We start from the raw sequence: 12,970 nt of genomic DNA on the forward strand, positions 1-12,970 counted from the left end.
TTATCAAGAGTGTAGTCATGTTAAGTATAAAGAGCAATTTACCCACTCACAAGGTTGCACCCAGGCAGTAAAACAAATAAAACAAATGACTTGACCAAGTGTTACAAGTCAAAAAGCAGACACTTAGGTGATTTAGCTAAAATTAAAGACAGTAAGAACATTCCCAAAAGTTGTTTGAAAAACATGGAGTAATTAAATATGTTGCTTAATTTACTGTGGGACCGGAGCACCAATCATGTAACATTTCTAATAAATTTGCAAAGTGATGACCATCAAAAACATAGTGGGAGTAATCTGGGTATGCATCAAAATTCAATCCTGGCGATATGTGAAATTTCAAAGTAAAACAAGGGGGCCTTCCAATCAACATCAGAAAGCCATCATACAAGCAAAAAATACCTGTGCTAATTTGGAACAACATGAGGAAAAATGCTGTTGAGAGCACTTATATAGGATAATTCAGGATGTAATTATTGAATTATTTTTAATAAATATAAATTTATAAAACTGCCAAATCATATCTATGATTGATTTTTTTTACTTTTTATTTTGAAAAAATTATAGATCATGAGAATTTTCAAAACTATGTATAGGAAGGCTCCATGTACTCTTCACTGTTTCCCTATCATGATTTTTTTTTAACTAAAGAAAAAACTTCTTAATTGTGACAACTAGAAAAGTAAAAGCAAAATAAGAATATAGGGTTAAAGATGTGTAATTGAATAAAACAATCTTAAAGACAAAAAAATGAAATCAAACAAATTAAAAGATACAACATTAACAACAATAAAAGCCAAGTCTAGATGATAAACCAGAACAAATAAGTTAATTTAGAAATAATTAATAGTTGTTTAGAGGAAAATTCGTTTTCTTTTTCTTATTACTGCCCAAGTCACAATCCACTGAATTTCTCAAAGAAGGAAGCAGTTGGGATGTAAATGAATGCCTGGGAAGGCATTTTTTTCTTAAATTAAATCTACCAATGCTCCCGAGATTGTCAAGGAGACACAGTGTGTCTGCAGGATCTTTTAAATTATATAGACTGCAATAAAGCGAGGGCCTTAGGGTTATATATGTGTGTATATGTGTGTGTGTGTGTGTGTGTGTGTGTGTGTATAATTTAATATCATTTTTCAAATCTCTGGTTGTCCTTCATTTTTCTGCTGGTGCAATGGTTTATACAGTGTTTCTGTTTCCGTGTGCTCGTGCTCATCAGCAGCAGTGCACTCACATAAATCTGAAACTGAAGGAACACATACTTCTCTATAGATAGATTGCTCCCCCTGGCTGAGTTGCACTATAATTTCATGATTCATCCCACAGTACATTTAGAGCATTTTTATGACACAGAATGCCTCAGCATCCTAACCTTTTACAGTACCAAAACATACATAAAATTTTCAAAAATGGTATATATTTTAAAACAGATGTTTTTTAATATCACTGGGATCCTTAAAAGCTCTACATTCTGGGGATGTGATGATTTTTAATAGCTGATCGAGTAGGGTTAAGTTGGGGCTTTTTGTTTCCATTTGTTCAATATATCCGAATTTCTTCAGAGGATAGCGTATATTTGCAAAAGATACAACCTCAAGGTATCTGGCTTTACTGTTAGCAAACAGCTTTAACATAGTGTTAAAGCAGCAGTAGATGCTGCCTAAGGGATGGATTTCAAGCAATGCTATTACACGGAGCTCAGGTGCTTATAAGGGTAAATCATGTCAAGAACAAAATGTCATATATATAATATGAACATACCAAAATATTTATGGATTGCAAGAAGAAAGATAATGAGAAAGAGGTTATGAAACCAGCCTGAAAAATAAATTCTATTTGGTCTTTTTTAAGGACTGAGAACTTACCAGATTACAGGAATTATATTTACACTCACAGTTTTGGTTAATGGAATGAAGTTGTATTTTTAGTTATGCGGCTGTGGATAATATTATTAGATGATTGTATGAATTTGGAAATGGACTTTGAGAATGATTGCCATGGTTTTCAGTCCCTCTGACCCTCAGGTTGTGTACTTTTTCATACTGACAGAAAAACAACCAACAGAGTTCACATGCATAAAACAAAAAAAAGAGATTCAAAACTGCAAGTCTATCAGCAGGCCAATAATGATAGTAAAGAGAAAAAACATATACACAAATATACTTTGCATGTATTTCCTTACTTTTTCCCTTGGGTTGTTCTGCTGGAAGAAATAAAAAACAAAACAAAACAATTGTTCTTAAAACTTTTAAAGATAAAACTGCTCTCCGAACATATGGACTAGACTATAATTTTTCCAGCCCCTTTCCCTATCTCTTTCCTTAAATTTCAGTGTTGCTCTAAATTACTGGCAATTACTGTAGGTGTTTCCATAATTTGAGTGCAAAACATTGTGTGACAATAAATTGACTTAGAATTGCACTGTTTAATCATTTTCAGTGATTTATACCTTGCAGACTTCTTAAACACAGGTGAACACGTAAACCCATATGAACAAATACAAAAGAAACAGGTATACTTGCCAGATGAGTTATGATTCTATTCAAGACTTAAAGTAATGATTCAGTTCCTAATTGATGCTGGTGTATTCAAGATTAAGTGAATTTATGCTTTCTGGTAAAATAAATGCTTGATACTGAACATTATACAATTTCTTGTCAAGAAAACATTTCTTTGAAAACAATTATTGTGAAAGGTAAACATAGGCAATATTTATTTTTTATTTTGTTAAATATTTCTAATAGCAATATTGTCAGAAAAGATTTGACTTTCTCTCATTCTCAATCTTTTTCTCTCTCTCCCCTTCTCTCCTTATCCTATATGTAGTTTTTTTCTTCTACAATAGTCCTTGAAGGATAAATGCAATTTGGGGATTCATCAAATATAAGGCAGAGAAAGAAAATATTTCCAATACCTTCTATAGTTGTTTTTGTTTTCTTAGAATCTGAAAACACAAAGATAAATTATTGATAAAGCAGATATGATAAATTAACAATTTATTAGTTTACAGTAAAATGCCAAACACTCTGAAGTAATCTTCAATAAAATGCACTGATTGCATTATATATTTCTAGAATATGAGGCTTAAAGAGAAATTACTCTGTTTTTGAGTAGATGAGTATTAGAGTGAGGTAGTACATAAGAAATTTTCTGAAATATAAAGATTACAAAAAAGAAAAGAGATAAAAAATATCCATATATGATTTGCACAGAGATTACATTGTGCCTATCAAAGCTGGTAACTCTTTCATAGAAAGTCAAACTGAGAAAATATATGGTCTGTTCCCATAAAGATGGGCTAAAGCCCATGAATTTAGTCTGAAGTTTCAATTGTTCAATCTGGAGCCACCCAGATGACCTGCTTTACACTCTCTGAGCAATCAATATATTTACAATACAAATATTCAATTATTTCTGTGAAACAAAACAGGTTGAGGTTGTCACTTAGGTTACTGATGCACACATCATCATTCTTCGTAGCTGCCATAAAGTAATAATTAATGTGTATTCAATAGTCAACAGGCATCTGTTTTATTTGTCTTTTGTGTGTTCAGTTTAATTATGAAAAATTTTACTATTTTTTAGTATTTAGACCATGCAACTTTCTGTTCCTATCACTTGAAAATAAAACGAGAGATGTTGATCCCATTTTACTTTAGTATAGAGGCATCTTAAGTTTCTGCTTAGAAATATTTATTTTTTTCCATGTTTTTTTTTCTTTACCTCTTCTGTAAATTAACTTTGAAATTTTCTGGATATTACTGAAATTAGAATTATAATAAGGAACTATAAATTGATCATTGGAAAAGGTAGATAAACTGTTTTCGGGCTGATAATTATATGCTTTAGAACTGAGAACAGTAGACATTCACTAATAATATGTAAGCTAATGGATTTGTGGGTCATATAGGAATGTAGTTGGGTCCATGATTTTACTTCCACAATGAAGTAATGGAGCTAAAATGTTTAAAGATGACAATGAATAGGAGTTTATCCACAAAAAGCAGTTACATGGTCAACTGAGTTGTTTTAAGAAAAAATGACAACCAATGACAGTAATAGTGTTGTAAAAGTAAAAACTCACTTTCATAGAAGTATAAGCTAGAAACACATTTTAGGAAGGCAACTGGAGAAATAACCTAGAAAGTCATAAAAATGAGCATGGTTTTGATACAGTAAGTCCACTACTAGAAATCCAAAGAGAAAAATGGAAAATTATCATAAAAATATACATAGAAAGAGACTTTTCCATGAAATTGTTTTATATTTCTAAATAATGGGAATATTAAACAGTACCCTCTGAACAGTAGTGGAACTCTTAAAGAATTCATAGGATATCCACATAATAGAAAAATACAGTCATTAAAATGATATTTTTGCAACCTGTGAGTTTCTCATTTTTCTGTAATAGGAGTATGTTTCATGTACAAACAAACCTTATTATGAAAAATAATAAGTCCTTGGAATAAAAAATTTACTTATAAGTAAGCATCTATTAAGCATTAGTATGTCCAGCATGGCACAGTATAAAGAATATTAGACTAGATTTTTCTTAACATCCTTCCCACCCCCTCAAAAAATGGTTTCTTGATATTTAGTTTCTCATCTGGAACTATAATTGAGTAGGCTAAATTTGTTATTTAAAATGTGCTTTACAGGACGCCTGGGTGGTTCAGTCCATTGGGTGTCCAACTTTGGCTCTTCATGATCTCATGGTTCGTGGGTTCGAGCCCTGAGTTGGGCTCTGTGCTGACAGCTGCCTGCTTCAGATTCTGTGTCTCCCTCTCTCTGTCCTTCCCTGCTCCTCACACACATTCTCTCTCTCTCTCAAAAATAAATAAACATTAAAAAATAAGTAAATAAAATAAAATAAAAGTGCTTTGCAAACAATTTCTCATTCATTTCCTTCATGAGTAATTATCCTAATCAGATAAGCAAGTAACACAAATATATAGAAAAATATTAAATAAAATAATTTCATATATGAATATGATAAATATCATCTTACTCATATGTCTAACAATTTATTAGTAATACAAATATGGATTTGTATAGCACAACAGCTGAAGTTATGAAGTGAAAAGTTCAATGATCATTGTAAATTCTCAATTAATTTGGCTCCAATATACTGGAGTAGGATTTCTGCCTGCCCAAAAAGTCACGCGACTCTCACAGAGTAATCTTTTGAGCCTAGAATACAGCCAATATAGAAAACACAGGAAGATTGTGGCGGGCACATGATTATTCAGGAATACAATTGAATGGGGCACCTGGGTGGCTCAGTCAGTTAAGTGTCCAACTTTGGCTCAGATCATGATCTCTTGGTTTGTGAGTTCAAGCCCCAAGCCCCACACCAGGCTCTGGGCTGACAACTCAGAGCCTGGAGCCTGCTTCGATTCTCTGTCTCCCTCTCTCTCTGCCCCTCCCCCCAAGTGCTCTCTTTCTCTCTCTCAAAAATAAAATAAAAACTTTTTAAAACTTTTGAAAAAAGAATACAATTGAAAATCAAGTTTGGGAAGATCGGTGGGACAGAGGATGAAATGTGGCAGATGAGAAGACTATTTCCACCCCACCCCTATTCTTTGACTAGATGCTGGCATGGGGGAGGTGTGGAAAGCTAAATACAATATTTAGCTGTGAAATGTCTGCTGTTTTAATCTGCATTCTTTCACCCTCATAATAGGAATTGGTAATATAATGTATTATATATCAATTGTACTGAAATGAAAGAGTAAACAAATCATTTGAAGTCCAGGATCAGATCAGCATAGAATTTATTCAGATAAAGTAAAGTGTTTCATGAAGAAGAAATGTAACAAAATTATAAGCCACGATCTAACCAGATAAATCTTTCAAAAGTTCACTACATTTGTTCTAAAAACTGGGAGCTATAGTGAAATTAACTTAAAGTACCATTTTAGAATCATGTTTGGGGGTTAGGAGTCAACACAGCAGGAGACTTCTACAAGTAAAATACCTGAGCAACCAAAAACATAATGCTTGGAACTGAAAGATCACATACTGACCCTGAAAAGCTATTAGTACTAGCCATTAATACTCAGGCTATTAGGCTTCATTATACCCTCTCAGCATTCTGCTGAAACAGCTTAAAAATATGATAAAGGCTTACTAAGTTAATATACTTTCCTAAAGACCATATGCCCAATAATCTGAACAACAGTCTTTTATTAAGAACATCAAGACTCACAGCAGCTGTGATTTAAAAGAAGTGATGTGTTAGCAATCTGTTTAATTCATCATTCACTCATTGCTAGCGATGCACAGTAGTGTCCCTCATCTGGGGCGGGGTGGCGGGGTACATTCCAGACTCCCAGTGGATGCCTCAAACTGCAGATAGTACCAAACCCTGTGTATCCTATGTTTTTTTTCCTCTACATGCATACATATGATAAAGTTTAATTTATAAATTAGGCACAGCAAGAGATTAGCAATAATAATAATAAAATAGACAAATTATAACAGTATACTGTAATAAAAGTCATGTGAATATGGTCTCTCTTAAAATGTCTTACTGTACTGTAGTCACTCTTCTTGTGACAATGTGAAATGATAAAATGCCTGTGTGATGAGGTAAAGTGAGGTGAATGACATAGGCATTATGATTGATGTTAGACTACTGTTGAACTTCTAGCCATGTGTCAGAAGGAGGTTCATTTGCTTCTAGGTGGTGGTTGACCTCAGGGGATTGAAACTGCCAAAATGAAGCCACGGAGAAAGGGGGACTACTGTATCTGGTATGGTCTACTATATTCGTAGATGATGCCAGAGAAAAATGGTATATCAATTTCATTGAAGGGAAAAATTAATTCTACATAGTCTAATAATGCATATGATGAAGTATTCCATTTTCTTTGTATAACTTGCCCCGTTGACACCTTTACTTGTTTACAATAACAGATATTTTATATTTTGCTTTGTTTTTCAATATAATCTCCCTTCAGATCTCAATTCTGAAGCCCTAGATCCTATAATTCTCACATGCATTCAGCTCTCCTCGCTCTTGTTCTAGCTATAATAAATGAGAAATGTAATCCAGCCCGTTCTCAATGAAACTATGTCCTTCAGAAGATAAACTGTGTTGGAGAAGTCAAAGGCTTTCCAGCCCCTAAGAATTCATAAGTGAAGCTAAGTTTAAATGAATGGGATCTACCTAGATGTGTTAGTGCAACCCAAGTAGCAGTTAGTGATCAAAATATACCTACGATGAAATTGTCAGTTTTTGGCTATGATTTCTCAGACCTAAAAATCTCCCTGGAATATAACTTCCAATAATAATTAAAAAAAATTCTTCCTTCCCTGGGATGAATACCTACTCATATTTCTTGTGGCTCTCCTATTGATCTTAAGAGTCCTAGACATTATTGATTCATTCACAGAATAAATATTTATTAAGCAATGTGATAACTGAGGAAATGTGTTAGTCCCAATATAAGATAAAACTGACTTAGATATGGTGCCTTTACTCAGAAGTTTTAAAGTCAATTAGAGTAGATGGAATTTGGAAACTAGTAATATGAAGTACCAGGTGGCAAGAAATAAGCAATGGTAGGGAGGTATAAATAAATTCTGATGGAAGATTATAAATGAAAAAAGAAACTATTTAATTGAGAGGGTCAGACAGATGTCTTAGAGGAAGTAGAATTTTTCCTGAGCCCTAAAATCATTGAATAAAATGTTGAAGGAAAAGGAAAGGATAAAGTCTACTATGATGACAGCAGGAACAAAGGCAAGACAGCAAGTTCTATGCTAAAAGTTGAGAATGACTTGGTATAGAAGTATGTAATACATAACGAAAGAAAGTGGATAGAAGTATAGGGAAAAGATTCCACCATGGTGCCATGATGGTCGTGCACATATCCATGTAAGCCATACAGGCCAAGTTTTAAACCATAGCTAATGTGAGTCTCTGTGGAATGCCTCATGATCTTTCCGGAACATAATAGGATGGGAGGCTGTCATAGGCAGCTTCTTATTGCCTCCTGAGTTCTCCCGCCTAGAACCCTTGAGAATAGAATTGCAGACCATAAAACCATGTGAGTGTATGTGGTCTAGAATTGGCTCCTCACCACTGAAATGTTCTTAACTTGTGTTGCATTCTCTGGCCTCTTTTGGGGGGTGTCATCATTTTTTGTTGTGTACGACAAGAACCATGACGTGCTGACACCTTCAGATACTGTTGCTTTTGCTGACCATGAAAGTAATGAATTGTCTCTATCTCAAGAGGGCTCATTGTATCTTTACTGGTGGAATTATTTAGGCCTTGGCTTTGACTTTGCCTAGCTGTGTGCATGACAGGAGGTCAGAAAACAGACCATAAGGACTTGGATTATAGGTTAAGACCTGTAGACTATATTTTGTGGTTGAGGTGAAACTACTGAATATTTTAAGTAGGTAAAAACAGGAAAAATTGTGTGAAGCCAATTGAATATTTTGGAGGAAAGTATTAGAGAAAATGTTATAGGTAGGATTATTATTTAGGTTAGAGATTCTCAAACTTTTCATCTCAGAAATCCTTTAACTTCTTCACAATTTTAAAAGATCCCAAACAGCTTTTATTTATGCAGTTTCTATCCATTGATACTTATAATTTTAAAAATTAAGGTTGAAGGGCACCTGAATGGCTCAGTGGGTTAAGTATCTGGCTCTGGATTTAGGCTCAGGTCATGATCTCCTCGTTTGTGGGTTCAAGCCCTGCTTTAGGCTCTTCATTGACAGTCTGGTGCCTACTTGGGACTCTCTCTGTCTCTGTCTCTCTCTCTTCCTCTAAAAATAAATAAATAAACCTAAAATTATTAAAATTGAGAAAAATTTAAAAAATATATTTGCTTATGCGTTTATTAAAAAAGAATAGGGGCGCCTGGGTGGCTCAGTTGGTTAAGCATCCGACTTCGGCTCAGGTCATGATCTCATGGTTTGTGAGTTCAAGCCCCACATCGGGCTCTGTGCTGACAGCTCAGAGCCTGGAGCTTGCTTCGGTTTCTGTGTATCCCCCTCTTTCTGCCCCTCCCATGCTCATGTTCTGTCTCTGTCTAATAATAATAATTAAACGTTAAAAAAATTTAAAAAAAGAATAAACATGTTACATGTTAACATAAATATTTTTATGACAAATATATTTTCCAATACAAAAGAAATGGTGAGATGAGTGACTTTGTTCTACATTTTTGTGAATCTTATTAATGTCTAGCTTAATGAGAAGATGGTTGGATTTGCATATCTGCTTAAGTATTCAATCTGTTGCAGAATCACAAATTATGTAGCCTCTGGAAAATGCCAGTGCATACTCATGGGAGGATAAGAATGAACAAGGCACACGATGACTTCATGTTTTTACAAAAATAGTTTTGACCTTGAGGAACCACTGAGAGGGTCTCCAGGACCCCCAAGAGTCCTTGACCACATTTTGAGGACCTGTGACTTCAGAGATGATTACCCTGGTCCACATGAGAAGTTAGAAAAACTAATGTGAGATCACAAGCGGCAATGTGAGGTGAAAGCTAGAGGGCTGGAAGCTGTGAATGAAGATCAGCCATTCTAATTATTTTAGACAAGATTAAACCAAAGAGAGTTCAACCAAATTAAAAATTCTAGAAGACAAAATGCCAGGGGCAAAGGAGTAACAGTGATTGAAGCTTACCCCAGAATTTGAGTCTCCTCGTCTACAAGGAGAGTGGGGCAATGACATAAGAAGAAATAGAGAATAAGCACATTTTATAGTGAAAAATGCAGTTTAATGGAACTTGACTTTGAGAACTAATGGAAAATAAGAAAGAACATGTGTTAACAGATAACAAGTAAAATGTCTGTAAGGGGAGAAAGAGTGGCATACAAGGGGAATTTCAGTAGAAAAGGGCTTGCAAAAGGACCCCAGTTGAATATTCAAAAATGTCACTCCACTTAAGCTAAGATATGGTTGCTCTGATGCCCGAAGTCCAAAGAACAGTAAAAGTGATGGGCAAAGCTCAGTGCAGCCAAGGGTCTCTCTTCTTAAGGTTTCTAAAAGAGACTTGATGGGACATAGGGGGATAAGATTTTAAGATTAAAAACAAATCTTCAGAGTTCACTATGCAAGAAACCCTTTGCCCCCCGGTGCACAGATCATTGGTATGCACTTTTGTTTCCGCATTTTATAATTCACTAACAAAAGAACTTCACAGAACATTCTAATTAATTCTTAAAGCCCTCCTCATTCTCTTCTTCTCTAGGAAAGCTGTCAACCATTAATATCTTTGAATTATACCCCAAAAGTTTGCATGTGAGTAGAAATAAACTTTGTATAAGGAAAATGTTGAAAATCCAAATTGTATCTGGTTATTTGTACTAACTATGTCTCATTTGGATAAACGTGTGCTTCCTGCCTCTAGGGAAAAGATTGCAATAATCTTATTGAGATTATAGAAAATAAGAAACTAGAGTCAAGAAACATATGTCCATATACCTCTCAGCCTTGCTTAACAGGAGAAAGGGAAATAGAAGCTCATGAAACAAAATCAAACGGCTGGCTAGAATAGCTGGACATTGAGTCTGTTCTCCATTTATACACTGGAAACAATGAAAATTATTCTAGATAGCTGTCTTTTCTCTTAAACATCATAATATTCACAATTACAAAACTTTTCCAAATAAGAGATAAAAGATAATCTATGAAACTCTTTGAAAACAACACCAATAATAATAATAATAATGATAATAATAATAATAATAATAGGGGTATGTAATTTATACATTTTATAGTTGGTGGTGGACACTGGATCACTTGAATCTCCATGGCAAAGCTCTACCCAAGCTCTCCAAGCTCTTCCAAATATTGCATACTGATTACAAACAATTTCTCAAAAAAAGAAAAAGAAAATGAGGCAGCAAATTCAGGAAAAATAGAACAAAAAAATCCAGGAGCCATAGCAATGAGAAAAAAGAACCATATATAGCCTAAAGTTGTTCAGTTAGTAATTTGACTACTGTTGTATATACCCAAAAGTCTTTTAATACTTTGGTTTGAATGCTAACAAACGGAAAAATAGCTGTTCATATTATTCTTTTTCTTAACTTAAATGGTAAATTGTTCTTTATTCCCAAGAAAGAATGGTGGGGGAAAGATTAACATTTTTGAGTAGTGTCTTATCAAAGTAGTTAACATTTTGAGTAGTTACTGTCTTATCAAAAACTTACTACCTCTTTTTTTCTTGTAACATATCTGTATCCTCATCACAGTGTTGATCATGTAAGTGATATAATTTCCAGAATATACTGAAAGATTTGCTATATGTACATGCGTAATTAATACTGATTTCAATCTCTTGAAGACAAACATACTAATGTGTCTTTTTAGGCTTTATTATGATACCATGGTTTTTCTCTCCCTGAACAAATAATGACCAACAAAAATATTTTTTCTGTCTCATATCCATGAACTCTTAGATTCTTGTTTAATAGAAGCAGAATATGACTCCCAAACTATGATTATGCAAAATTCTGATGATACTAAATATTAAATATAACACTTGCTTTGCATTTTTCTCAAATTACATAACATTAATTGGATACAACTGTCATTTTCAAAGTTAGCAATGATTGCTTGTATCTTCATACTATTTTTACTAAGAAAATAAGCCTGGATTAATAAACAGTGGTGATATTTAGATCCTGTCTAAGTATTGTCAGGGTGCATAAGAAACACCTCTCTAAATAAAACCATTGTGACTGAGATGACCTTAGTATTTCTCTTAGCTTGACTAAATTTTAGACAGGTTATAGACCCTCGATTTCCCTTTTATTAGTACATTTGCTTTAGAAAACTTGCAATTGTAATTTTTTAAATTTTTTTAATGTTTATTTATTTTTGAGAGAAAGGGAGAGACAGAGCATGAGGAAGGGAGAAGCAGAGAGAGAGGGAGACACAGAAATTGAAGCAAGCTCCAGGCTCTGAGCTGTCAACACAGAGCCTGATGCGGGGCTCCAACCCACAAACTATGAGATCGTAACCTGAGCCAAAGTTGACACTTTGACTGAGTCACCCAGGCGTCCCTAGAAAACTTGCAATTGTACATTCTTTCCCTGTTCCTTTGAAGTATAAATTGTCTATACCGAGAAGTATCTTTCTCAGGACTGATGAGGCATCCTTTTGAAATGTAATCATCAAAGAACACAGTGCCCCTATCTCCCAATCTCTATGGGAAGGTAGGAGCCTAACTTCAATAAGCAACAACTAGTAACACAGATGGCCTAATCACAATGACTCGCACCCCATGCCCCAACAACCCTGTGTCCTCCAGTACCTTTCCACTAGCTCATCTCAGAGCTTTAAAATTCTTAGGCTTTTTGTTTCAGTGGTGTTGAGAGTTCAACTTCTCCTATTACAATGGACTTGAGTCCTATTGCAAGAGTCTTAAATAAAATCTTCCTTACCTGTTAAATTCTATTGGGTGCAAGTTTTCTTTGACAGCAAGAATATTTTACTCCATCTCAGGACATTCTGACAAAAGGAGGTGGTGTGCAGGGGATGGACTATAACTTATTTGCAACTTAATAGACCAAAGTAGCATCAGTTGCTGGTCAGTGTCAGAGATTAGTAGTTAATAGAGTAAAAGTTCTGAGATTTTGAGAGGTTATGTTTTATCTCCTTTATCTTGAGAGAGATGAGATTTAAAATTTATTTTTGAGGGGCAACCTGGGTGATTCAGTCAGTTAAGTGACCAACTCTTGATTTCGGCTCAGGTCACGATCTCACGGTTTGTGAGTTCAAGCCCCACATTGAACTCTGTGCTGACAATGAGGAGCCTGCTTGGGATTCTCTCTACTACTCTGACACTCATGCTGTCTCTGTCTCTCTCAAAATAAATAAATAAACATGGGACACCTGGGTGGCTCAGTCAGTTGAGTGTCTGACTTCAGCTCAGGTAACCATCTCATGATATGTGGTTTTGAGCCCCGCTTCAGGCTTTGTGCTGACAGC

General features: G+C 34.7%; 1 protein-coding gene across 1 annotated transcript in view; it reads right to left on the minus strand.

Moving 5' to 3' along the window:
* The window catches only part of TRDN (triadin), a 275,510-nt gene that overhangs the window by 21,532 nt on the left and 241,008 nt on the right, over positions 1–12,970 (minus strand). Inside the window, exon 16 of the mRNA XM_049652957.1 lies at positions 2,912–2,941. Within this exon, the coding sequence (XP_049508914.1) occupies positions 2,912–2,941 (30 nt within the window). The remainder of the gene's footprint in view (positions 1–2,911; positions 2,942–12,970) is intronic.

The sequence above is a fragment of the Panthera uncia genome, assembly GCF_023721935.1.
Source record: "Panthera uncia isolate 11264 chromosome B2 unlocalized genomic scaffold, Puncia_PCG_1.0 HiC_scaffold_24, whole genome shotgun sequence".
In the NCBI taxonomy this organism is placed as follows: Eukaryota; Metazoa; Chordata; class Mammalia; order Carnivora; family Felidae; genus Panthera; species Panthera uncia.